Source organism: Myodes glareolus, chromosome 1 (genome assembly GCF_982192425.1).
Source record: "Myodes glareolus chromosome 1, mMyoGla1.1, whole genome shotgun sequence".
In the NCBI taxonomy this organism is placed as follows: Eukaryota; Metazoa; Chordata; class Mammalia; order Rodentia; family Cricetidae; genus Myodes; species Myodes glareolus.
The window spans coordinates 88,981,124-89,008,583 of record NC_142026.1 but is presented as its reverse complement, the minus strand read 5'-3'; the positions used below and the strand labels follow the sequence as shown (position 1 = coordinate 89,008,583).

The 27,460-nt window shown below is 42.5% G+C and overlaps 1 protein-coding gene across 2 annotated transcripts in view; it reads left to right on the top strand.

Annotated features, from left to right (window-relative positions):
* The window catches only part of Ak9 (adenylate kinase 9), a 144,134-nt gene that overhangs the window by 57,250 nt on the left and 59,424 nt on the right, over positions 1–27,460 (top strand). For both annotated transcript variants that reach the window (XM_048424988.3, XM_048424987.3), the window contains exons 17-24: positions 1,719–1,867; positions 7,294–7,450; positions 8,588–8,702; positions 15,173–15,249; positions 18,200–18,364; positions 21,168–21,257; positions 23,866–24,066; positions 24,408–24,529. In XM_048424988.3, the coding sequence (XP_048280945.3) occupies positions 1,719–1,867; positions 7,294–7,450; positions 8,588–8,702; positions 15,173–15,249; positions 18,200–18,364; positions 21,168–21,257; positions 23,866–24,066; positions 24,408–24,529 (1,076 nt within the window). The remainder of the gene's footprint in view (positions 1–1,718; positions 1,868–7,293; positions 7,451–8,587; positions 8,703–15,172; positions 15,250–18,199; positions 18,365–21,167; positions 21,258–23,865; positions 24,067–24,407; positions 24,530–27,460) is intronic.

The window sequence follows — 27,460 nt, the reverse complement described above, 5'->3', positions numbered from 1 at the left end:
ACAACCTAAACAGGAAGCCATCGAAGAGAACTCTTAAAAACTGTGATAGAGCATTTGGAAAATGGCTAGTCACTCTGCTCCGCCGTCCTTGGTGGAGAATTAGCGCACAGAGGCCAATTCTTACTTACAAAAGCTCGGCCTTAGCTTGGCTTGTTTCTTGTCGGTTTTTCTTATATTAGTCCCTCTACCGTTTCCTTCTGGACTTTTTCCTTTTCTTTCTTCTGTACATCTAACTTTCCTTCTTACTGTGTGGCTGGATGTATGTCGGGATGGCTGGCCCCTGGGGTCCTCTCTCCTTTTCTTGTTTTCTTGTTGCTTGCTCTTTCTCCTAGTTTCTCCTTCAATTTATTCTCTCTGCCTGCCAACCCGCCTATCCTTGCCCCTGCCTCGTTATTGGCCATTCAGCTCTTCATTAGACCACTGGGTGTTTTAGATAGGCAAAGTAACACAGCTTCACAAATGCAATAGAAGCAAAAGTCATACACCTTAAAATCGTGTTCCCCAACACCCTCACCCAAACCTGCTTGCGTTTTATTGACTCTCCAAACTGTAAGGAAAGTTGGGAAATTTATGTTTCCATCTGGGCACATGCGTGGCCTCGACTGAAGCACACTGTCAAGGAGGAGGACAGACGCAAGAGAACCAAGTAACTTAGCCCTTGAGACATTTTTTAAATCTAACTTCATCGTTGATTCTTTGGGAGTTTCACATCATGCACCCCAATTCTGCTCATCTTCTGGTCCCCCCATCCTCCCCTCATTCCTGCAGTGTGCCCCCCACAAAAGAAAACAAAATAAGGCAAACAAGCAAACAAAAATAAGAACAAAACAAACAAAAAATCAAAAGCCTCTTTGCTTCTCCTTCTTTCCCCCTCTCCAACACCTCTTCATTCATCCTAGAGGCACTGGGGGGCCTCAGCGTGTCATGTAGTAGACCAACTTTACTGGCAAACATTCATTGCAAGGAGCCAATGGTCTACTTGTGACTTTTTTGCCCCCCCCTTCCTCCAGGGCTCCAGAAAGAGACCACAGTTCTGGACTATTCTGCCCTGTTCTCAAGGAACTGTGTCTCTTTTTTCCATGAGTACATTTTAAGGCAAAGAGAGCAGGACGAGCAGGAGGCAGTGCCCTTTGAAGGCCTTTGAGCTGAGATCAACGGGGCTCTGGATAGAGATTCTAACAAACAGGTGGAGCCCAAAAGCAGTAGTTACAAAGCAAGACTGGAAATGCGGAAGGTATCCAACCAGAAGGAACTGCCAAGCCCCGGCCTCACTGAAGGGGTAGATACATACACCGTTAAGTGGTGAAGACATGTGCAGTGCCCTGAGCCCTGCCAGGAATGAAAGCAAAAATCAAGTCTCTGCCAACTTTTCCCCCAACCAATTTCAGTTTGCCTGCCCCCTGCCCTCCCCGCCACCGCTCTAGAGTTGTTGGTAACTGAAGCGCTTGTCTTGTGTTATTTCCTCCCTCATTGCCTAAGCTCGCCTTCACTCCAGGATGCTCTGGTCCCTCCATGGCGTCCTTGGCATGACCTTCACACTGCTGCACTGGCTTGCGTCACATCTGGTTTGTGATTGTGTGGTTTTACTCCCGTCTTCCAGCAGGTGCTGTAGTAACACAAGGAAGACTTTAAGGCCACACGTTAGCCCCATGTCTTGTCTCAAGTAACCTTGTTCATGAGCCTAGGGATGAAATTTGTGTCAACTTGTTTGACTTTAGTCTCCACAGAAGAGTCAATAGAAGAAGTGAATGAGAAACACCCGGAGGTGCTTTTCCTCATAGAGGACACTCTGAGGCAGGCCAAGGATCTGAACTTTGAGCAGCCGTATGAGAAACAGGCCGAGCTGCTAGAGGAAATCATCAAAGAGGTAAAGTTTTCCAAACTTTCCGTGTCTCTCGTTGACTTAGAAACTAAGGATGTCCATCTGGTGTGTGCCCAGTTGTTCCAGTGTTCTTTTATCTCAGTCTTCGAACTCATGTACTCTCATGTTTACCTCGTTTCTTATGTTTCATAGCTCTTGAGAATTTTATACGTGACTACAATGAAATGATTGTGACTGCTCCCCCCACTTTCCCTCATATCCCCAGAAGCACACCCACTCCCGACTTCGTGTCTTTAAAAAAAAAATAACTAGATCCAGCTGGTGCTGCCCACTGGAGCACGAGTGTGGGCCACTCACTGGAGAACGGGTGTGGGCCGCCCTCTGGAGCATGAGTGTGTGACGCCCACTGGAGCATGGGTGTGGGCCACCCACTGGAGCAAGGGTGTGGGCCGCCCACTGGAGCAAGGGTGTGGGCCGCCCACTGGAGCACAGGTATGGGCCACTCACTGGGACATGGGTGTGGACTGCTCACTGGAGCACGGGTGTGGGCGGCCCTCTGGAACATGAGTGAGTGACGCCCACTGGAGCACGGGTGTGGGCGGCCCTCTGGAACATGAGTGAGTGACGCCCACTGGAGCACGGGTGTGGGTCGCCCACTGGAGCAAGGGCTGCCCTCTGGAGCATGGGAAATCTGCCAGCAGCCATCTCCGTGATTAAGAATGACTCTCTTTCCACACTGTCCTCTACCCACAGTTACAGTGCCATCATATGAGAAGTGCCCCTATGGCGCTGTCACCAGTTGGAAGATTCACAATTATCAACAAAATTAAGTGATGTGATTTCATAGTTCTGAGATGAATTCATGGAAGTCAATATAAGCTATTGTCTTGGATTCAGTCCAGTTAGTAGAAAGATGGAGTCTATTGAACCAGTGCCACATTTGGATATTTAATTTATGAGCTAAATAGAGACGAAGAGCAATTCTGCTATGTGGCTATCTAACTTCATTCAACCACCTAACATGTGTTGACAGGACAGGGTAGAAACACAGTAAACTTTTCAGCCCAGAGAGGAAAACAAGCCTCAAATGCCATGGCCATGCCAATGGCAAATCAGCACCCTTTCTCTTGTTTCTAAAGGATGAGGTATCATAGAGGTGGACTCTATGAAAGAATCTCAGGTGAGCATGCAGAGAAAGCATGCAAGATAAATGGGCCAGTTTTGGACTCTTGGTGAGCTTTTCTATTTTCTCTATCATGCCCATATTCCCAAATATTGTCTATAAATTTTTGTTTACATTTAAAGGGGAATATGATATAGATATGAATAATTTGCATTGATATGGATCTTGGTTTATTGATACAAATTTAAGGTAAATTTTGTTTTATGTATATGTATTTCTGATCTTGATCAAGGTATTGTGTTTGTGTAGCTCATTTAAAAATGTAGTGTATAATTAAAAAATATAGGTTAATAGACAACCATCTATAATAGTCAAGCTTGTAGTCATGTTAGCTAGATTCTCTAGATGTATAGAAATATATTTCAGTAGATAGGTATTCTTCAAATCTTTCAGAGACCTTTAGAATATGGCATTTAAAATGTTTAAGAACTTAAGAATTTCATGACATTGAGATACGTCTGCTCCTGGCAGTACCAGTTACTTCAAGAGGAAAATGGGCATCAAAGAGGCTCCTTACAGAGTTTGCTAGCCATTTGGGCAAGAAACTGCTCTTGCCTAGATTGCTTAACTGGACATGCAGGACCCACAGAAAAATGACTGCTGAATTTGTACCTAAAGGTGAACTGGTCCTTCAGGGTTCCTACTACACAAAAGAATCTGCCAGACATTCTGCAGGACACAAAAGAAAGTAACTCACAAACTGCCAATATAGGCAGAAATGTCTTTGAAGTTTCCTGCTTCGTGGAAAAGTCTGCTGGATACAATGGGCCTGTAGGCTCAAGATGGATGCCCCAATGATACAAAAAAACTCTGAGTGACTGTACAGGCAGTGAGAGGTCTCTGTCAATTCTAGAGTTTTGGAAGTTGCTTACAATGTACTTTCTGTTTACTTAGATAATGTTATATCCTTCTGGAGTCTTTGATGGAGTTAAAAATAGATAATAACAATATAGTTTTCCTTAGTTTTGATAAAAGATAAAATATATATAACTGTAATTCTTGCTTGATAACTGTTTTGCTGTATGTAATTTTACTATGTTAAAGATAAAGCCTTCTTTTTTATTTAAACAGAAAAGGGAAGGTAATGTGGGATTTCCCTCTGTATACTGTGATTACCATTAATGAATAAAGAAACTACATTGGATATATAGCAGGGCAGAACTTAGGTAAGCAGGGAAGGCTAGGCTGAATGCTGGGAGAAAGAAGGGCAGAGTCAGAGGGATGCCATGAAGTCGCCCCCAGAGATAGACATGCTAAAACTTTACTGATAGACCACGACCTTGTGGTGATATACAGATTAATAGAAATGGGTTAAATTAAGATGTAAGAGTTAGCCAATAAGAAGCTAGAGCTAATGGGCCAAGCAGTGATTTAATTAATACAGTTTCTGTTTGATTCTTTTGGGTCTAAGCTAGCCGGGAGGCCGGGAACCAACGAGCTGCCACTCCCCTACAACAGAATCTTAAATAATTATGTGAGAAACTCTGGACACAAGAAAATATACCTGTAATCCCAGCCAGCATTCAGAATGCTGAGGCAAGAAGATCACGCATAATTTAAGATCAGCCTGATTTACATAGGCAGGTCAGCCTGCGCTAAGCGTAGGACTCTGTCACACACACACACACACACACACACACACACACACACACACATACGTGAGAATAAAAAGCTTCTCTATCACATGAGAATATCAGTCTGTAGCTCCCTTGAACCCTGACTGTACCAGACTCCTTTGAACCCCTCAGTACTTTTGAGCTCAAACACATATTTTTTTTAAAAAAAATCTATTTATTTTACATCCCAGCTGCAGCCTGTCCCCCATCCTCTCCTCCCAGTCTATCTCCCCCATTACTCCCTCCAAACCCCAAATCCCCTCCTTTTCTGTCTCCATCTAGGAAAGGGTAGGTCTCCTATAACCATCAATAAAACATGGCCTATCAAGTTGCAGTAAGTCTAAGCATCTCCCCATGTATTAAAGCTGGGCAAGACGACCCAGTAAAAAGAGTAGGGTCCCAAAAGCCAATAAAAGCACTGGAGACAATAAATGCAAAAAAAACAACAAAAACAAAACAAAACAACCCTGTACCTGCTGCTAGGAGTCTCACAAGAGGACCAAGCTGCACAACTGTCATATATATGCAGAGTGCCTAGGTCAGTCCCATGCAGACTCCCTGGTTGTTGGCTCAGTCTCTGTGAGCCCCTATGAGCCCAGGTTAGTTGACTGTGTTAGCCTTTTCATGGTGTCCTTGACCCCTCTGGCTCCTACCTCTTCCTCCTCCTCCGTAGATTTCCCCAACTCCCCCTAATCAGACACACCTTTTAACCAATCTTCTTAGGTTGTTTGAGTCTAGTTTTCCCTTCAGACGTGCCTTGAGTCTGAACCTGCTATTTCTGTGTACTGTATTAGAAACTACAGATAGGGAAATAGATTAAACATGGCTCTTGCCTTTAAGAATCTTCTGGAAACCACTCACTGGGTCATCGTGTGGCCAACAGACAGATATGAGGCAAAGGAATTCCCTCAGGAAACTCAGAGCTACCATCTTGGCCCCATCAATGAGACAGAACACCAGGAGAAGCAAGTAAAGACAGGGGCCTACAAGCCTAGCCCTCGCCTGTGGTGCAAACACCCTCTTGACTTTGTTCTGGAGAATGCACATCTCCAGGAAGGATGAATACAGCATTTTGGAGGCAACAGTGTGCTGGCAGTGCTAGGGCTTAGCAACTGCAAAAGTCAGCGGAAGCTGTGGAATCAGAGGGCTGCTCAGATCGTGTCCACTCCCACCACGCTGCTGTTCTTCAAAAGAGCAGGGGATCAGGCGGGAAAACCATTCTCATAAGCAGCTAGAGATCTGTGGTATTGTAGCGAGTATACTCTTTTGTTGTTGTTTTTGCTTTGCTTTGTTTTGTTTTGTTTTTGAGACAGGTTCTCTACATAACCCTGACTGTCCTGGAACTTACTATGTAAGTTCTGACTTCAACCCAAAGATCGTCCTGCCTCTGCCTCCTGAGTGCTAGGATTAAAGGCACAGGCCACCAAGCCTGGCAAGAGTATATTCCTTGGAGAATCCATTTGCCCATTTTTTTCCTTGGGTTGTCTTTTAAAATTATTATTTGAGGGCTGGAGAACTGGCTCAGAAGTTAAGAACACTGGATGTTCTTCCTGGGAACCTGGGTTTGGTTCCCAGCATCCAAGTAATATAAATTTAAAGCTCACAATTTTCAAACTCCAGTTCCGGGTGATTGCTCTGTCTTCTGGCCTCTATAGACACTTGCACTCATATGCACACAGCCGTACAGAAACACACCTAAAAAAACAGTTAAAAATAGAAAATCTTTAAGAAATGTAAGTTTAAATTTAAATAAGGAATAACAATGAGATGTAATTTCTCACCTGTAAAATTGGCCGAGCTTTTATGTAGGCAATCACTATTCATGAAGTCATGGTGATGGGGTCACCTTCTGGTTGTGCCAACATGTGCTGGATAGGCTTGTGTCAACCTGACACACGAACCAGGGTTCTCTAAAATGATTCTCAAATGAGAATCTGCTTCCATAAGAGCCAGCTGTAGGGCATTTTCTTAATTACTGATTAAGGATCCTGCCCATTGGATATAGTGTCATCCCTGGGCTGGTGGTCCTGGGTTCTATAAGAAAGCAGGCTGACCAAGCCATGGAGAACAAGCCAGTAAGCAGCACTCATCCATGGCTCCTGCATCAGCTCCTGCTTCCAGGCTCCTGTCCTGTTGTCTTTCAGTGACAGACTCACAATGTGGAAATGTAAGCCAAATAAAGCCTTTCCTCCCCAACTTGCTTCTTGGTCATGGTGTTTTGTTGCAGTGATGAAACCCGACCTCAACAGCCACAAAGGGTGCAAACTGGAGCAAATGTTTTGGAAAACACCAAAAATATAACTCAAACAAATATATAATCCTTGGATAACTACTTCTATGTAAGGATGTTATTATTCACAATGTTATTAAAATAATCTAAGGCATAAGGAAGTTCATCACTGTTATAATAAAAAGTGACATAAATACTAACTAGACACATTTAGTGCCACAGATTAACAGACAGCAAGAGAGCACCGTTTTGTTTAATAAAGGCTATGTTTCCTGTTTTTAAACTAGTAAGACTTGATTACTTCAAAATTAAGATTCTCCTAAAATTAAGTCAGTCTTGCTTTCTTCTCAGAGTCAGGACCTAGAAGATGCTTGTTGGACTCCTACAAGAAAAACACATCATAGTCTGTGACTTGCCACTCACAATGGTGCTGTTCTCACAGGTAACAGAAGATAACACGAACAGGTTTCCTGGTGCCCAGAAATATGGAGGATGGATTGTGGACAACTGCCCTGTTATAAGAGATCTGTGGATGGCCTTCATTGAAAAAGAAATTGTACCTGATCTGGTTATCTCTTTTACAGATGGAGAAAACAATGGTTGGTAAATATTGATTATCTAAATTTAAAGTAAAATGTTTATTGCTGACATTTATTTTGGCTAAAATAAAGAATGGAGAACTCTCTTTAGACAGAAATACTGCCCCGACTACCACCCCAGCCATGTCTACAGGGCCAAATGGTGTGTGCAGTGACGTTTCTACCCACTGAGAAAGCGACCTGGGGTGCATGTCACAGAACCTTCTAGCAGGTTCTAGCAGGCCTCAGTAGTCAGCGTCCCCTCTCAGTCAGTAGCTGTGACTTGTCCATCAACACTGGGTACAATCCTGACACCAAATTTAAATAGTCTACTACTTCACCTTTTATACAATCCTGACGCCGAATTTAAATAGTCTACCACTTCACCTTTTATACAAACCTGATGCCGAATTTAAATAGTCTACCACTTCACCTTTTATACAAACCTGATGCCGAATTTAAATAGTCTACCATTTCACCTTTTATACAAACCTGATGCCGAATTTAAATAGTCTACCACTTCACCTTTTATACAATTCTGACGCCGAATTTAAATAGTCTACCACTTCACCTTTTATACAATCCTGACGCCGAATTTAAATAGTCTACCATTTCACCTTTTATACAAACCTGATGCCGAATTTAAATAGTCTATCACTTCACCTTTTATACAGTCCTGACACCGAATTTAAATAGTCTACCACTTCACCTTTTAAGAAAATATATTTGAGAGGTGGTGGGGTAAATGTTTGTTCAGTCAACCTTGACAACCTGAGATCAATGCTTGTGACCCATACGGTAGGAGAAAACCAACTCTCGGCAAGCTGTCCTCTGACTGCCATACATGCACATGAGTGTACATACAAACACACACACATGTAAGAAAAAGTCTTTAAAAAATATTTGAAATAAGAATTCCCAGCATGGACACAGTTTTTTTCATGTTTTCATTATTTATTACATAGTGGCATATGCCTTTCAAAAAAAGATTTAAGCCATCCTACTAAAATTTTTGAAGACTTGGAGCTCTTTTTGGATAAGAACTTACAGGGAAATTTGTGTGTGCATAGTCTAAGGTTGTTCTGTAGTTAATTTCCAAAACAGGCCACATTCTATGCAATTTCAAAATAATTTTTTTTCTCTTTATCTGTATTTCAGGAAAATGTTTTTTAAATAGAATATATTTAAAGAATAAGCATGAGGTTGATGCTAAGATTTTAGAGAGATTACAACATGAACTGCAAACCAAGAAAAAGGAAGAGGAGGAAATACGGTAAGGTTCATGTAGACCAAAAAACGCTACACACTGAACATGACCCTGCTCTCAGAGATTTTATTTTTATTTATGTATATGTGTGTGTCAATTGTGTGTGGATGCCCACTGAGGGCAGAAGAGGGCACTGGAGCTGAAGCTAGAGGTTGCTGGGAAGCAACCCATGTTCCTCTACTCAGGTCCTCTACAAGAGCAGTGAGCACTCTTAACCACAGAACCATCTCTCCAACCCCCAGTATAAACCTTCAGGTTTTTAGCCTCTCACAGGTTACGCTTATAAAATGTCCCTAACATCAAAAAGATTGTCCATTAACTGCACAAAAATCCCACTGTGTCCAAAACAAACAGAAAGTTCCTGAAAATCTACTCAGCGGTAAATAGTTTCACAACTCATTTCAAGTTTTCTTCATCAGGCATCTGGGAAAAAAATGAGCCTAGATTACACACACACACACATGCATGTGTGTGCACACACATACACTCATGCACACATGCACACACACATGCATGTGTGTGCACACACATACACTCATGCACACATACACACACACACACACACACGTGCGTACATGCACACACACACACATCAACCTTCCAGAAGAAAAAAAAGTGCATGTAGAAGAGGACTTCTGCCCTGGTTGACTTTTTGTTGTTGTGACAAATCGCTGACCAAAAACAATTTGTGGTAATAAGGAGTCGTAGTTAGGGTATCTATTGCTGTGAAGAAACACCATGACCACAACAATGTCTATAAAGGAAAGCATTTAATTGAGGCTGTTACAGTTTCAAAGTTTTAGTCCATTATTATCATGGTACTGCTTGGTGGCGTGCAGGCAGACATGGTGCTGGAGAAGGAGCTGAGAATGGAGAACAAATTACATCTTCATCTGCAGGCAACAGGAAGTAGACTGTTACACTGAGTGAAGCTTGAGCAAAGGAGACCTCAAAGCCCACAGCCACAGTGACAGTCTTCCTCCAACAAGGTCACATCTACTTCAACAAGGCCACAGCTCCTAAGAGTGACACTCTTTATGAGCTTATGGGGGCCAATTGCATTCAAACTACCACAAAAGGATTTATTTCTGCTTAGAGAGCATGGAGAAACATTGCTTACTGACTTGATCCCATAGCTTGCTTAGCCTTTCCTCTACAACCTAGGGCTGCCTACACAGGGTTGGTATCCATATCAATCAAGAAAATGTCCTACAGATTTGCTATAGACAATCTGATAGAGGCATTGTCTCAACTGAGGTTCCCTCTATCCCAGATATGTATAGATTGTATAAAGTTGACAAAAATCCTAACCAGTACACATACACATATAAATACACACACACACACACAAATACACACTCACACACACAAACACATACATCTATCTGTGGTTTAAATTTAATAACTTGAATCCACACACTGAGACAATAACACAATAGAACATTAAAAATACACCACATGGAATAACTAAGGGGAAAATCTGCCTTGCCTCCATGGAAGGAAAGAACTGATTATGTATATCTTACAAATGCAGCGTGGAAGTTTTGTTCTCTGCTCTGCATGAAACGAGGCACTTTTAAATTGTGAGCAAGCCATTATAGCTAAGGTTCAAGACTGATCTTTAATAAACTGTGATGTTCTCAGACTGAGAAATGAAATAAATAGTCGAACAGGGACCTAACTAGTTGTTCTTCCTTACCAAAATATTCTCTTCCACAGACTGGATTTGGCCCAGGCAGTGGTGGGGCACAACTTTAATCCCAGTCTGATTCAGGAGGCAGAGACCTGTTGGTATCCGGGAGTTCTGGTCTAGCCTGTTCTACTTAGCTAGTTCCAGGATAGCCAGATCCACATAATACAGAGACCCTGTCTCAAAAGAAAGACTAGAGCCAGGTATAGTGGTGCATACCTTGAATCCAGCACTTGGGAGGCAGAGGCAGGTGGACTTCTGAGTCTAAGACTAGGCAGGTCTAATAAGTTCCAGGCCAGCCATAGCTACACAGTAAAATCTTGTCTCAAAAAGCCTATTCCCTCTTCTGCCTAGCTATTGGCAGTTCAGCTTTTTATTAGACCAATCAGGTGCCTTAGGCGGTCAAGGTGAACAAATGTTAACACATCTTAACATAATTAAACCAACGCAGCATAAATAAATGTAACACCTCTCTACACAGTTAAAGTAATATCTGACAACATAAACAAATGTAACACATCTCTACACAGTTAAAGTAATATCCCACAGCATAAACAAATGTCACACATCTTTGCCCAGTTAATTCCAACAACAATGGGGGAGGGGTTTAAGTGATGACTCTGGGAAGTGGGTGATGAGGGTGTTTAGCCAATATGGGTTTGTCAGAGCACATCATTTTCAGTGATTGTTTATGACAAGATCTCACTGAGTAACCAGGCTGGAACTCATTATATTGACCAAGCTGGCCTTGAACTCCTGTCAGCTCTCTTGCCTCAGCCTTCCAAGTGCAGGAATAGCAGGCATAGACTACAACACCTGCCTTCTTAATGTTTATTTAAGAAAGCATTCCTTTATGAGTTTGACATCAAACCTAATGAAATATAATTTAGTCGAATTTGTGAGTAAAAGTATTTTATTTATTGATGAATATTTATTTCTAGTTCAGAAAAGCTATTACAAATGTATTGCATTATTTTGAGTTTTTAAAGGTTTTGTTATAGTCAAGTGTAGTAGCTTTTAACCCCAGCACTCAGGAGGCAGAGGCAGGCAGATCTGTGAGTTCCAGGCCAGCCTGGTCTACTCAGCAGGTCAAGTTCCAAGCCAGCCAGAGCTACACTGTGAGACCCTATCTCAAAAAATAAAATCAAAATTAAAAGACTTTTTTATAAATAGTTATAATCTGCTAAGTGTAAGGAACTACATAAATTTTCCAGTGTATGCAAAAGAGCTAAGTGTTTAAGAAGAGATGAAATCCTTCTTTTCATTTTTTTATTCTTTGATAGCTTTACTCTGTACATAAGGAATTTTAGTCACTTGGTCCATCTCATCCTTCTCCCTCTGCTGAGGGAAACCCTCTTCCCATAGAGTCCCCAGGCTACTTCCCTGTCCTTTATGTGTGTGAGCCATTGACTCTAATTGGTTTCTCGCCTGAGCACGGGCTGGATGCTACTCACTTTTTACTGGGGCATGGGCACCTTATCACTGGCTTCACCATGGGGGGAAAAAAAGGCAGACTTTCTCCCAGCAATCATTAGCTGCCAGGAGTCCCTCGGGGGAGGGCTCAGGCCTCAGCTACCCATAAATGACAAAATATTGATAGGCGCAGTTTTATGCAGGCTGGTGCAGATCTCCACAGCTGAACTCAGGAGGGCGACAGCCACGTGATGTCCAGAAGACTCCCCTGTGCTGTCCATCTCTCCAGTCGTGTGGCACCTCTATCTTTCCCACCCTCTTCTGTGATGTTCCTTGAGTCTTAGCTAGTGTGGCATAGGTCTCCCTTTAAGGGCTGAGGCCTCCACTCGCACTTACTCTGGCACTTGGCCTGCTGTGGTATCTTAGAGTAACGGCTTCCCACTGTACTGAAGATTCTCTGGGGCTGGAGAGGTGGCCCAGTAGTTAGAAATACCTGCTGCTCTTGTAGAAGACCTGAGTTTGGTTCCCATCACCCATTTCAGGTAGCTTACAATTGCCTGCTTCTACGACTCTAGGGAGCCTGACACCCTCTTCTAGTCTTCACAAGTAAAACACATCAATACACACATATACATACATACGAACAAACATACGTGCAAATAAAAATAAAATAAAGCAGGCTTCTCTGATGAAGGCTGAATACGGCACTCATTTACATGACCGTTTACTCACACAATCTAGTATGTTCTTGGGTAGTGCCTATGACCTTCCCAGTCACAGGCTCTTGACCAGCTTTAAAGAGCCAGCATGAGCTCCCTCATGTGCCTCAGATCCAGTCAGATGCAGAAATCAGAAAGTCTCGCCCCTGCTGTACCAGAGGGTACATCCTTCCTAAGATCATTATTGAAGCTCAAAGGGTTCATGGCTCGGTAACACTATTGGTAACTTTCTCCCCCAGCTGCCTGCATAGCACCTTCTGGGTGATGGAAGCTAGCTAGTAGCAAGGAAGCTTCTATTTCACTTCCAACATAATCTCTCCCTGGCCTGTGACCAAAGCGTGTGGTCTCTTCAGCAATGGGGTCTGACCGTCTAGTTATGGTGGGCAACCAAAAGGAATAGCAACAGCTTGTGCCGTTTGGGTCCTCCCTGACTAATAACTCATAGAGAGGTCTCCCATCCCTGGTACTGGAATTTTATTTAATAACACATGCCTTCCTGGAAGAGTGTTCTCTACCCATGGATGGTACTGCAAAGAACGGATGAACTCCTAGTGTAAAATGACAGCCAGGTTCATGTTGTTTATCAGTTGGTAACATGCTCATTTTAAACACACAAAAAATACACCTATGTCATTTTTCAGAACAGTTATGTCCCCCAATGTCTCCCAACAGTGCTTTTTCCCCTTTCTCTTTTTTACTATCTGGAATTTTCTAGTTCTGCAATCAATTTCTATTCATGTGGTTTGGCATTCCCACATGTTCGTGAGCTTCTTAATGCCAAAACCCGTGTGCGCGTCTCAAGAGTTCTACATGCTGATTTCTAAACTCAGCAATAGGCATTTCACAGAAAGTTTCTTCTATATTCTAGAGAAAATAAAACCTTAAAGAGTAAGAAAAAAATGCCTCCCAGATGCATTCAAGGGCTCTACAGGTTATCTAAACAGAGACAAGCATAGCTGGGTTAAGACTTGCATCACAGGTCAAACATCTAAAAACGTGCTGAACTCTGGGTTTCCTGGCATCCGTCTGCACACAATCCAGCTGAATGACAAGGCCACCTGCCATCATTATTTCAAATGCTTCAGAGGTTCTTTCCCAGCCTGAGCAGGCCTGGGACTTCCCAGCGGAATACTTTATCAGGTTTTAGAAAAGGAAGTTCTCATAAGCAGCCTTCCTGGGCCTCCTGACACAGACGTCAAAACAGAATGTGAAGGAGATGGGTCAAGAAGACTCAGCAGTCTGCCTGGCCTGGGCCATGAACAGGGAGAGTCCCAATAACACCAACACTCCTGGGTGGAACACAGGACACAGCAGGAGAACCTAAGCCAGAAATATGGTGGTAGTGTCTCCCAAAGAGAATCATCACTAGCTTTCAAAGAAGGAAAAACAGACGCAAAGTCATGCCACATAGTTCTTTGGAGGGCAGTGGCTCCAGGAGCTGCTGTGGACACTGAGCCCGCCTTGCTTGCTTTCCTGCCGGCGAACACTTGGTGTTGTTTGTTGTTGTTGTTGTTGTTGTTGTTGTTTTCCATAATGCAACCAAGTTTTTATGTGCTTTGCTGTGCAGTGGTATGCCTATTTCTAAATTCCTAGGCACGGGATTTCAAGCCAAGATACATATCTCTTTACTATTTAATAGACCAGGCCTTGCTCCCCACATTTTGCTAACTTTCCATTTATCTATTTTCACCACTGTTAGGAAAGTTTAAGTGCTTCAACCTTCATGGAATCCAAATTCCCACTGTGTGCTGAAGCTTCCATACTCAAAGACTTTCTAAGTGGCATCGTTACTGGAACGGGAGGTGTAGTTCAGTCCTGCCTAGAACAAACCTGGGTTGGTAAAAAGAAGTCATTAGTGTGTTAAAACTTTATGTTTTAATTGTAAGTTTTAATTTCTGTATATATATGGGGGGTGAAGTGTGCACACGTGAATGCAGATAGCCTTGGAGCCTAGAGGAGGCCCTAGATCTCCTGAAACTGGAATTACAGGCAGTTGTAAGCTTGCACGTTCGTGCCAGGAATAAAGCCCAGGACCTCTATGAGCGGAGCAAGCATTCTTGACCCCCGAGCCATCTCTCCAGGCTCTGATTTCTTCTGATGAAAAGAAACACATTCTCTATTCCATAGGGAAAAGAAAAACTAATGCAAATGTTATAAGTTGCACCTTCGTAATGCTACCATCCGGCAATAGTCACTGTCTTTAACTGGATTAATTTCCTAGCCTCCTAGTTCTCATATCTACTGACACAAAGCCAAAATGATATCATATATATAGTTTTGTACTCTACTTCTTTTCAGCAACATTATATTGTGACTATCACCCACTGAGTCTGAGGGGAATGTTATAGACCCGCCCCCCCCCTTCCTCTCACCTTCCCTCAGGGAATCTTTCACTCATTTTAACAGGTTTCCTAACCGACAGCCATAGTATAAAATACAACATTCCCCACCTTCTTACCAAAACTACCCCAGCACTGACTGAAAAGGAACTGGCTTCAGCCTGAGTGAATTGTACACTGTCATAGGTCGCATAATGGAGGATTAACAATGAAGCATTTGCTGCTTGCCACCGTGAGAATTTAACCTCTTAATAATGGGAAGTGTCTGGTTTTTTTTAAAAAAAAAAAATTAAATTTTGGACGTTCTCATTTCAGAAAAGCCAAAGAAGAGGAACTGAGACTAGAAGAAGAAAAACAGAGGATGATGGAAACTGTGGCCAAGAAAGAAAAAGGCAGGTATAGATTGTAACAGTTCTAGCCTGTCATTTAATCTTGTATCGTTACTGCCATTTTCAAGTGGATTTCCAGTACACCCCCTAGTCCTGAAAGTACCCCTTCCTCCCCCAGCATCTGCTGATAGTTGCTTTACTCTTTTCACTCTTTACTCTTTTGGGGGGCAGCCACCCAGCTCCCAAACACACACATGGAGGCTTATCCTCTTTTATGAGTGCCCAGCCTTACCTTCGCTTCTTTCTTGCCAGTTTTTCTTAAGTTATCCCATCTATCTTTTGCCTCCGGTCTTTTAACTTTCTCCATTTCTGCAAATCTTTTCTTCTTATTCTGTGGCTGGCTGTGTGGCTGGCCCCTTCTTTTCTCTCTCCTTGATCTCTTTTTTTCTCCTTCTGTTTATTCTCTCTGCCTGCCGGCCCCACCTATCCTTTTTCTTGCCTTGCTGTTGGCCATTCAGCTCTTTATTAGACCCATCAGGTGTTTTAGGCAGGCAAAGTAACACACTTCACAGAGTTAAAAAATGCAACATAAAATAATGCAACACATTTTTGCATCATTAGACAAATATTCCACAGCATAAACAAATGTTGCACATCTTCAAATAATATTCCACATCAAACGTGTTCCAAATTCCATAATAAAGTATATTCTCACTGGGATTATGGGTTCACGGGGCAAATTCCTAAATCAAAAAAGGGTGCTGCTAACATGAGACCCACGAGTGCACCCTCTAGAAGGACACACTGCAGAATGTGCCTCTGTCATGGATTGCACTTAGTTGCTGAAATTGCTTCTATTGGAAGAACCCTGCAAAGGCTGAGGACAAGTCAAACTCTTGCAATACCCAACGTCTTCAGACTTAAAACTTCCGCCACGTTTATGGAAGAACTTTCTCTTTTAAGATTGGGGTTCTCAAACTGAGGTCTATGAATTAAGTTCCAGATCTATGAAGTTCAACTTCGACTCTATTTTCAATGACTTTAACTGAGCCTTAGTGTCTCTTGACTACTACCAAAGAAAACAAACCACCGTGGTGTTAGCTGTCCCTTGGCTTGTCATCAACACAAATGCAGATATTTGTGCATTGCTCCACAGTTTATATATATGTGTGTGTGTGTGTGTGTGTGTGTGTGTGTGTGTGTGCATTTACTGCTGTTACAATTGTAGTAGTTATGAAGCTGGATACTATTTCTTCTTTAACATATTTCCTATAGCACCAAAATAATTTTATGTCTTAGGAACTGGTTCTCAATATAACTAGTTTCTTGTGTATTTTATTCTATGAGTCTGACAGTTTTATTCTGAAAAGAGGTCCATAAGTTTTGTGGGATGGTCAAAGAGACCATGGGATTAAAAGAGTTACCCATTGCTCCACCTTCAACCGCTCCAAAGTGTAGCTCTGTAAAACACCCATTTTCCTGCACGGCTGTTTTGTGCGTTGGGACTTTGAGTGGGCACAACTGAGCACCTCAGTTCTGGTTGTAAACAGTCCATCCTAGAAATGAGTCCTAGCCCCAGCTAAGTGCTCAGATACTGCAACTCTGGTCAATATCTTCACCAGCTCAGGGACACTAAGCCAGGACCTCTCAGCTGAGTCGCTGCTAAATTCCTGACTCTCAGAAACTGCAGGGATAACGGGCGATGGTTTGGAGGGATTTATTATGAACCAGTAGGAAACAACACATGATCAATAATGAAATTACAAATAGTTCAAAGATCTTAAAATGCTTTTTAACCCATTCCTGACCTGTGTGGTGCACAGCTGCCCCACTGGGCTCTTCTAGTTATGTGTTTCTTTTATAATGTACCTAATATAGATAAATGTAACATAATAAGTATACATTTTAGAAGCATATGATTTTTAAGTGATAAGTTGAAAGAAAACTCAAGTTCCTTCGTTGACCACATCATTTCATCACAAGTTACACGAGGAACCCAAACAATCTTTGCTGTGTGTTTCCATGAAATCTTAAACCTAACACCAGGATACTCACCATATTCCAAGCTATGTTCTGGGAAGCCTCATGTGCTGCCGTCCTGTTTCAAACCTTGATTTAGATCAAATCCAGGTGCCGGAGACTCTCCGTCAGAACGTGACCCTTGGGAGAAAGTGGTGGGTGGGGGAGGCCGTGGGAACTCAGAGAAGTGATCTCGCTAACCCGGCCGTATCAGCCTTTCACAGGAAGTGCTCTGTCTCCATCTTCTCACACATGCTGTGTCAATTCCATCACGACATGAGAGAGATAGGGAGGATGAGCTCCCTGGCAGCTGCCACGGCCCTTCTGAAGAACTTCCATGCCTACCAAGCTCATCAACAAACACAATGAGCTTGGAGTCACACTTTCTATATTGACAGTTGACATATAAGTTAATATACTATATTATATTATTACAATGAGTTATAGTAAATCTCTTATTACATCTGTGCTACGTATGGATCTATCTAGGGAGTCTAGTCTGGTGCTGCCTATTGGAAAGTTAATGTAAGTTTATGTGTAAACTACCTTTAAATTTTCTAGCAGCTACACATTTTAAGTTTTTCATACTAAATATTTGGAATCATAATCTATTTTGTCCTCTCATATATCCCAGTTTAGACTAGCTTCAAGTGCTCAGTAGCCATACACAGTGGCTGCCATAGTAGGTAGAATGGGCCTCACTCTTTCCTTACTAAATGGATATTGGGCTTTTTCTAGTCTCTTACTGTTAAAGTATTTGGAATGGCTATACATTTTTCTTCTTCTGAATGAGCCCTTCCTCTGGCTCTCCAATAGCACCCTGATAGAGTGGCTGTCAGTTTCCACCACGCCACACTAGTCGATGTAATGCAGTGGTGGTTCATCTCTCTCCACCATTACACCAGAGCAGGGCGGGGTATCACTCCCTCATCTTCTCCTCTAGCATCTGTTGGCTTTGACTGAACAACAATTTACTCCATGTTATTCTCTGTAGATGTTGAAGAGGGTGATAACGAAGCTGAGGAGGAGGTTGAAGGGGAAGACTTTGAGGCCCATGAAGAGTCTGAGGCACCTGAAATGCAAGAGGAAGCCCGAGGGTCGCTGTTACCCGAGGAGTCTGAAGCTGAGGTCCCGGAAGCTGAGCATGAGCCTGAACCAGGTTACACTTGACTGATGGCTGTGTCCGTGTGTGTGTGTGTGTGTGTGTGTGTGTGTGTGTGCATCTACACACTCTGGCTTGTGGAGGTCAGAGGCTTCTGGAGCTCAGTCTGTGAACAACAGTCCCATGAGGAACTGAACCTTCTGCTGTCTAAAGATTGGCCCAGACAATTTGGCTCTGAGCATTAAGAGTTTTCTACAGTCACTGTAGCTCTCATCAGTTTATCAATCACACTGAAGGGTCACTTCTTCCCAGGACTTTTCTGATGCCCACTCTGCTCTTTGTATGATAACCTCTGAACTAAACGTGTTCTGCCAGTCAGCTCTGCTTCAGACACCTCTGTGTCCTACTCTTCTGCATATATACATGTGCACATACATATGAACCCAAATCTATCTTACGTTCCCTCCTGCTGTTGAGCACCTGGCAGCTTTGGAAAGGTGTGCCGTCTTTCTGCCTGTGCTGTCACGAGTGTGGCTGTGTCTGTTTAGTCTCTGTTCGATTGCCATGAAAAGACACCATGACCAAGGCAATACTTACAGATATTTATTTTAACCTCAAGTATGTGCCCCAAACCTCAAATTACTGTTTTTATTTTGTGCTGAATATTCAATTTCAGTCCTTTGGGATCTAGACTTCCAATCTTACATACAGTCAAGAATTAACAGCACAAGGGATGGGTTAACTTTAGAACAGGAGTGGGAGAGAGTAGAGTTTGCAAGAATTTTTATCTTTTCTTTGAGTAATATTTTTATCTACTGTATATTAAGACATTTTTGCTGCTGCACTGCAGAGCCAGATGTGAGATACTCCTGAGGACTAAATTACTCTCTAGTTTGAGAGTTTTTTTATTCAACTCAAAGCCCTACCCAAACTGGGGAGGGAAGGACAAGAGAGAACCTTTGTCTTCTCCCCTCTCTCCCACCTTCTCTTACAGTCTTCTGCCTTGTAAAGTAGGTCCCTTGTCTACCACAAGCGTCTGTCCCTGGACTGGTGGTGAGCTCTGAAGCCTTCTTCACAACTTGATTTAAACTTTTTCACTATCTGATTTTTCTAGGGGTTTTCAGGACTTTTGTGATCTTAAAACTGTCCAAACTCCAGTTCCTTAATTTTAAGAACCTTAATAAAAAGTTTACATCGAAAGCGCTGACGCTAAAGAGATGAGTCGGCAGTTAAGCCCTTGCTGTTCCGTCAGAGGATCCGGGTTCAGTTCCTAAACACCCACACTGCAGCTCGCAACTTCTCATAATTCCAGTTCCAGGGGACCCAACACCCTCTTCTAGCCTCCAGTTCAATTACAGATCTGTAGACAAAATATAACATGCATGAAAATATTAAATAATTCTTTTAAAAGAAAAAGGTTTAAGTTGAAGGCAACGCTGTAGTCTTACCACCCAGAGAACTCCCCGCATCTTGACAGCAGCTCCTGGGCTTTAGTGCCCGACTCTGTCCGCTGATCTCTCCTGGATGCCCTTCACCCTTTGTTGTCCTGTGCAGTTAGTTAGTGAAAGAAATGATGCATTTCCTCCGCCCCCATGCCGTAGATGATTTTCAAGTCTTATTGCAATTGTTCTGGCTTTTAAAAGCACAGAAACCCTCACAAGTCCAAAGATTTAATAGGCATTTCAAAACCCTCTAACTTTATTCTCTCGCAGCCTCAGTGCTCTCCTACCGGTCATGATTTACAGTGTTACATTAATTGAGCAATTTATAATTAGACATGTTACCCACAAAACTCTTGGGTTTATCCCTTTTTTACTTTCTGTTCTAATATAAGTTTAAATATTATAGATCCTATTGAAAGAGTACCAAAGTATTAACTCAGAAGATAGTATTATATGATTGTATATGTGTATGTGTGCTATATACATTCATATATATATATACATATAATCTTCATAAAATGTGTATCTTAAAATTAGGAGCAGACTTGGGGACTTTGGGGTGAGAAGATATGTAAGTTGTCTGCATGTCTAAACCCATCATATGGGCTGGATATGTGTGTGAAAGGTGTCCTGTATCATGGATGCTTCACAGCCTGTCCCTTTGAAGGTGAAATCGCTGGAACTCTCTTCAGGTCCCCCATCCCCACTCCTGCACTGCCATCCTTGTCACTTGATACTCTTAGTGTATCCTCAAGGATAGTTTAGTGAGAGATGAAAAGAGCGGCCAGACACTAGATCTGATGCCACAACAATGGGGTTTTAAAAACGCTTAGCAGTCACCAGGATGGTGTGTGCCATGTGTTCACTGTTATTCTGGAGGTCTTGGTGGGAGGCTGTGCACGCATGTGCTACGTGTGCATAGAGCGTTGGTGCACCTGTACCTGAGCGTGCGCGTGTGAGAGGGGAGGGAGGACTTTGGGTGTCTCCCTCCATCATGCTCTTCCTCGTTGCGTCCAGTCAGGGTCAGCCGGTGAGCCAGATGGTCACCATTTAGCTAGACTGTCTGTCCCATGAGGTTGCCCAGCTCAGCTCCTCAGTGCTAGGGTTCCAAGCATGCACAGGCAAGCTCGGGTTTAGAGCTAAGTACTAGGGATTCAAGCCCAGGCCCTCGTGCCGCAAAGCAAGCCTCTTTTCACCGGAGATGGCCATTCCAGTCCTCCGATGTCCTTTTGTATATTTAAGTTTTTCATTTTCTGCCTTGTACTCTATTTTTTGGCCATCCTTTAAAAAAAAATCTATGTTTTCAACTGGATATACCATCTATAATCTAAAGTAAGTTTTGAAATTATCTTGTGCCAAAACTTTCATACAGAGTAACATTTTAAAATTCAAGCACTAACTTAGATTTCTTTCTTAAGTCTCTGAGACTCCTGAGGACACTGCTGTTGAAGTTGAAATTTCAAAGGAACCCAAAGAGGTCCTGGAACCTGAAGATGTATCGGAAGCAGGTTAGACTAGAAAATATAAGTTCCCATTTGTAGAAGTGTTTCCTAACAGACCAAACCTTAAGTCGGCTCACAGTCTCTGCTTGCTTCTTGCTATGCTGTATGTCAGTTGCCTTATGGTTTCTATTGCTATGAAGAGACACTGTGACCAGGGTAACTCTTATAAAGGAAAGCATTTAATTGGGGTGGCTTACATTTTCAGAGGTCTAGTCCATTGTCATCATTGTGGCATATGACAGCATGCAGGCAGACATGATGCCAGAGAAGACTGAGAGTCCTACATCTTGAAGGCAAAGGGAAGTGAACTGTCTAACACGTTGAATGCAGCTTGAGAAAAGGAGACCTCAAAGCCCACCCCACAGTGATATACTTCCTCCTTTAAGGCCACATGCTCCAACAAAGCCACACCTCCTCATAGTGCCTCTCCCTTTGGGGGCCATTTTCTTTCATACTACCACACGCTACTCCCCAGTCCCCAGAGGCTGGTAGCCATGTCATAATGCAAAAATACATTCAGTTCAATTTCAAAAGCCTGAATAGTCTTTAACAGTCTCAAACGTATTTAAAAGTCTAAAGTTCAAAGTCTCTTCTGAGATTCAAATAATCTCTTAACTGTAATCCCCTATAAAATAAAAATCAAAAACCAAATTACATACTTCCAACATATAATGTCACGGGGTACATTACTGCTCCAAAATGTGGGGAAACAATCAGAGCAAGGAAATGCTGGACCAAAGCAAGACTGAAAACCAGCTGGGCAAGCTCCAAAGTCTGCAGCTCCACGTCAGATGTCAAAATGCTCTTCCGACTCCAGCTCTGTCCAGCTTTGTCGACTGCAACATGCTTCTTTCTCTCGGGCTGCTTCCACGCCTTGCTAACAGCTCTCCTTGTCAGTATCCCATGGCTCTCCAAGGCAAACCAGGCTTCACTGTCACAGCTTCGCCCAATGGCCTCTCTGGGCCTCAGTCCAGGGACACCCCTGACACATGCCTGGCCCCACAGGCTCTCCTCAGTTGCAGAAAAAGATTCCATAATCGCGTTCTTGCATTCTTGACTCTAAAGGCAGAACCATGTGGCCTACGATGCCAAGTGCTGCTGTTTGCTGGGACTGGAACATGTCCCCTTGTCCAATTACATCTTCACCAGCTTTCTGGTTTCCATGGTTTCCTTCACTGCCTAAGCTTGGCTGTCCTGGAACTTGCTCTGTAGCACAGGCTGGCCTCAAACTCAAGAGATCCGCCTACTTCTGCCTCCAAAGAGCTGGGATTAAAGGTGTGCTCGCCACATCCAGCTCTGAGCTTTCATGTAATCCCTTTTCACAAACCGGAAGCCTAGCTGGGTGGGACCTCAGGCCACCACTCCCTGTTTTCCATTTCTTAATCTGTTTATCACCTTGAATGTAAGATTTAGCTTCATTCAACTTCCTGGTGCTCGTTTTCTCCTCAAATTTACTATTTTGTGTTTTTCCTTGCTCAGTTAGTTCCTTTTCATTATAAATCTTTATTAGAATTAACATTAGTAACCATACAGCAGAGTCAATACTAGCTGTTTTGAGATTCCCTCTACCAATAGAATTAATCCAAATCTCTTCACTTTAACCTCAGGCAGACTCTTCTGACAATGACAAAAAGCAGATGTATTCTTCACCAAAGTATCCCAAGAACAATCTCTAGGTCACAATATTAATATTCTTCTCTGAAAGCTCTGGAGCCAGGACCCCACAGTTCAAACCACACTCAGCACCACTGTCTCCCATGTGGTATCTCCCTACTAGGATGGCCCATTAAGTGGCACTTACTGCATTCCTCTGCTTTCATAACCCGAACTCCAAAAGTCCAAATTCCTAAAATGAAAGCGTGGCCAGGCCTATCACAGGGATACCCCAGTCCCTGGTACCAACTTCAGTCTTAGTTAGCATTTCTATTGCTGTGACGAGATCCATGACCAAGGCAACTCTTATAAAGGAAGACATTTAATTGGGGTGGCTTACAGTTTCAGAGCTTCGGTCCAGTATTGCTCACGGCAGCTGGCACGGCAACATGCAGGCAGACATGGTGCTGGAGGAGGAGCTAAGAGTTCTACCTCTTGATCTGCAGTCAACAGGAAGTAAACTGTCTACCACACTGAGCCTAGCTGTAGCAAAGGAAGCCTCAAAGACAACCCCCACAGTGACACACTTCCTCCAACAAGGCCACACCTACTTCAGCAAAGCCACACCTCCTAATAATGCCACTCTCTATAGGGGCAATTTTTCTTTCAGTAAATAAATATGAATTATATTTATTTATGTCAATCCATTAAAAGTATAATCATTCAGTTCATAATGCTCTTTCATCTAGTTTTACGCTTTGCATCAACAGCTAAAGTTTCCATATGAAACTCACTCATTGCCCACATAATTTGGATTCTATTAATTGGCAATTATTCATCTAAGAGCATATAAAATAATATTAGAATATGCATTTATAAATTTATATTAATGTTCAGAATGTTGCATTTCTTCTTTGAACATTTAAAACACATAATAAAGTATAGATTCTTTTGTAGTCTGATGGAGATAGGCTTCTCAAAGCCTCTTTTTTTTTTTTCTCTTTGAACTTCTATCCTAAAGTTGTGCTGCCAGAGTTCCCAGAGGACGCTTACCCCAGTGTTCCTGAGATGGAGCCTCTGAAAGAAGAGCTGAATAATTACCTTCTCATGTGGAAACATATGGAGCAGATAATTACTGACAATTTGATTCAAATATTAACACTGGATATTTCCAACAAAACACCAAAGGAACTGCTTCAGAAAGTTGTGGAGACGATGGAAAGTAAGGCTCCGAGCCCAGTGTTGATGGTAAAGAGCAGACACTCGCACTGAAAACATTTTAGACCCCGAAAGCCTGCTCTGCTGGCTTCTCATGCAAAACATTCAGGATGTCTGGAGACAACATATAAGACATTCTAAAAATATCGTAAATAACGCAGACTTTGGCCAGTCAGAGCAGGTATGGGGCACACTGTCCCCAGTCATGATGTGTGGTTCTCACAGAGAACTTGTATACATATCAAAACTGTTTGTCAATAATAATAATTAATTTTTCTAACTTTTGACTGTTATAATACACCGATAACTTGTTCTAAAATCTCTTTCCTTTTTAAAAAATGACAGAGCCTTTTCATTATACTGCATGGGAACTGAATGCTGAGGATTATGATGAAGAAGCCGAAGACTTCCAGGCAGAGACAGAGATCAACGAGGAGCAGGAGGAAGAGGAGGAGGAAGAGGAAGAGGTAGGGCTGCTTCTGCACTGCTCAATCTCAAGGGCCATTCCTGAGAAATGTGTGTGTCCAGAGTAGTAACTGACACTTTGGGACCTCCCTGCCAAGGAGGCATCTCCGATTTTTTTACTCTCTGTATATTTTAATTTTTCAGTACTAGGGCCTCATGCATGCTGGGCAAGTGCTCAACCACTGAACTGCATCCTTACCCCATCCTCAACTTTAAAAATGAAAATTTTTCTCCTTTGCCCCAGCTTCACTTGACTCCCCGAAATGCCAGAACTGCTTAATGTGAAGAAAAGGCACCCATGAAAACATAAGGAGGAAATCTTTTTATTTTTTTTTATACAAAAAAACTATGCGAGTATTAGGAATGGACGTATTTTATAAAGTTCATATAAGTAGGTGTGTGAAAGACAACTTTGGAGTGTCTGGAGGGTTGTCCACGTGACAATAATTACAATGCTCAACAGGATCCACCCATATTCAAACACCAATCTACATCTTTGGCACCAGAATGATAATAACCATTATCATTGATAATTGCCAGACTAGGTATATATCAACAATAAAACGGGAAATTGTCCTTTCAATATGAGTTTTCACAAATAAAAATATAATTTACTAAGTTAAATAAGTTAAACAAATCTGCAATTGTAGTTAACTTATTATTGCCTAATTTCAACCCAAAGATATAAGAGTGTGTGGCTATAGCAGCAAATGATTTGTAGTAGATTCTGTCAACACCTTACAGTACTTCATCACCGAGGAACTGATGTTAGCGTGGCTTAAAGACGTGGGATTTCTCTGCTCATACTCAGTCTCTCTTCATCTAACTTTGTCTGTAGTGTTCTACTGTGTGCTCTTCTATGCTCCCTCTGGGCTGCAACGAAGTAGCCCTTCCCGTAGTGACACTCATTTGTATTTTAATAAACAAAACTTGACTGAGGATCAGAAAAGTAAGGCAGCCACACTGGTCAGCCTCACAGACCAGGCAACAGTGACACACACCTTTAGTCCCAGTAGCCACACTAGTTTATCATACAAACTGGCGGTAGTGATGCGCACCCTGAACCCCAGCCCTAGAGAGGACTATAAAACAGGAGGAAACAGCTCTCAGTCACCTTCCAGTCAACTCAACTATGTCCAAGAACAAACTCGAAAGTATGGATGGTATTACAACATAAAGTTTGGCGTCCACCCAGGGATTGCCAGATCTGCTAAGGAAATGTGATTCATGATGAAAAGAAAAAAATCTCCAGTTCAAACTACTCTAGAACTGACAAATACATCAGCATTGGCTGATAAGTGCTGTGCCTGAGTCCAAGGACCCCCAAGAAGACCACCACAGAGCCACACTTCCGAATGCAAAAGCAAGTGGGCTAGCATGGATCCTCTGTCTCATAGTCTGACATAGTAGATGGAAGGAGAAGGACCCCGCTTACTAATATAAGGGGTTTATAAAGACAAAAACCACAAAGCAGTCATAAGGTTACAGTTTCAAAGTACAAAAATGTTTATCCTATATCACAATTGGCTAAAGGTTAGGTAAGACTTAGCTTCTATTTTCTGCTAGGCTGTCATTGTCTAGGGGGGCTTGTTCACCCGTAGCAGCTGTCCCCTGATCACATCCTCAGGACATCTGCAGACCCTGTGCTAACCGCAGGGGCAAAACAGTGGTTAATCAGATACCTACAGGGACGTTTGAAGCAAGCAGATGTCATTTGAGTACCCTGGTGGGTCACTTTGACCAGGGCAGGCATAGTTTCTTAGGGATGTTTATAACTTTTCTGCACTACATTCAGCCCCTAGGTCCTGTATAAGATGAAGTTCTTTTTCAAAATAGATCTTGTTTTGCTCCTTCAATAAGGACTTTGAAATGGCTCTTCTTGCTGTGTCCTATAAATTCAAAACAGGAAGTAGTGCTAAAGAGGATGTGATGGGGAATGTGAGCAGCGCAGTTGGAAAAGTAGAAAATATGAAGTGAAATACACATTGACTAGAGCAATGACAGTCTTGACACTTGAGAAAAGGCAGCTAGAGAAGTAGACACCATCTGAGACAAAGGAGGAGAATCGAGACTAGCAAAGAGAATGGCATGAGTGGACCTGTGGGACGCTCCAAGCAGCCCGCTGTACATATAATTGGAATCCACAAAAATATACGTTGAGGAGAGATAAAATGATATTTGAAGAAACAATAGCTGTACTTTTTCAGTATTTGAGACAGTTTACAAACTCTCAGATCCAAAAAGGTCAGCGAATCCCAAGTACAAGGCAGATGAAGAAAACAGTTCCCAGCATGTCATATTCAAGTTGCTTGGTTACAAAGAATATCTTAGAAGAGGCAAGAGAAGGTAGGCATGCCACAGTGCCACATCCACAAGAACAGTGGTCAGGATGGCAGTGTGTTTCTCAGGGAAACCAGGACAAGTCCAAAGAGGGTGAGGCCACAGCCTGTGAGTGCCAAAGAGGGGGAACCAGAATTGTGTGCCTAGTAACACCTTTTCTTTAGAAACGAAGGCAAGTTAAACAGTTTTTCAGACATACGGAAGCTGAAAGAGAGAAATAAAACAGATTGCATCCCTGGTAAATGCTGACAGAAGGTTAAGGAAGAAATAAGACTGATTCTACATGGACTCTTCCAGAAAACTGAAGAGGAGGGGAGATTTCCAGCTCAGCCTATGAGATCTGTGTCGTTCTTATACCCAAACAAAAACCAACAAAAGAAAGAGAAGAATAATGAACAATTGACCTCTCCTGAACACTGATACATAAACGCTTAAGAAAATTTTAACAAAATTTCACAAATATATCAAAACAACAATACATCGTATCCAAGAGGGTTTGTCCCAGAAAATCTTGGTTTAACATTTGGACAACACTCAATATAATTTATCTTACTGACAGGTTGGAGATAAAGTCTAAATAACTAGCTTGGCTG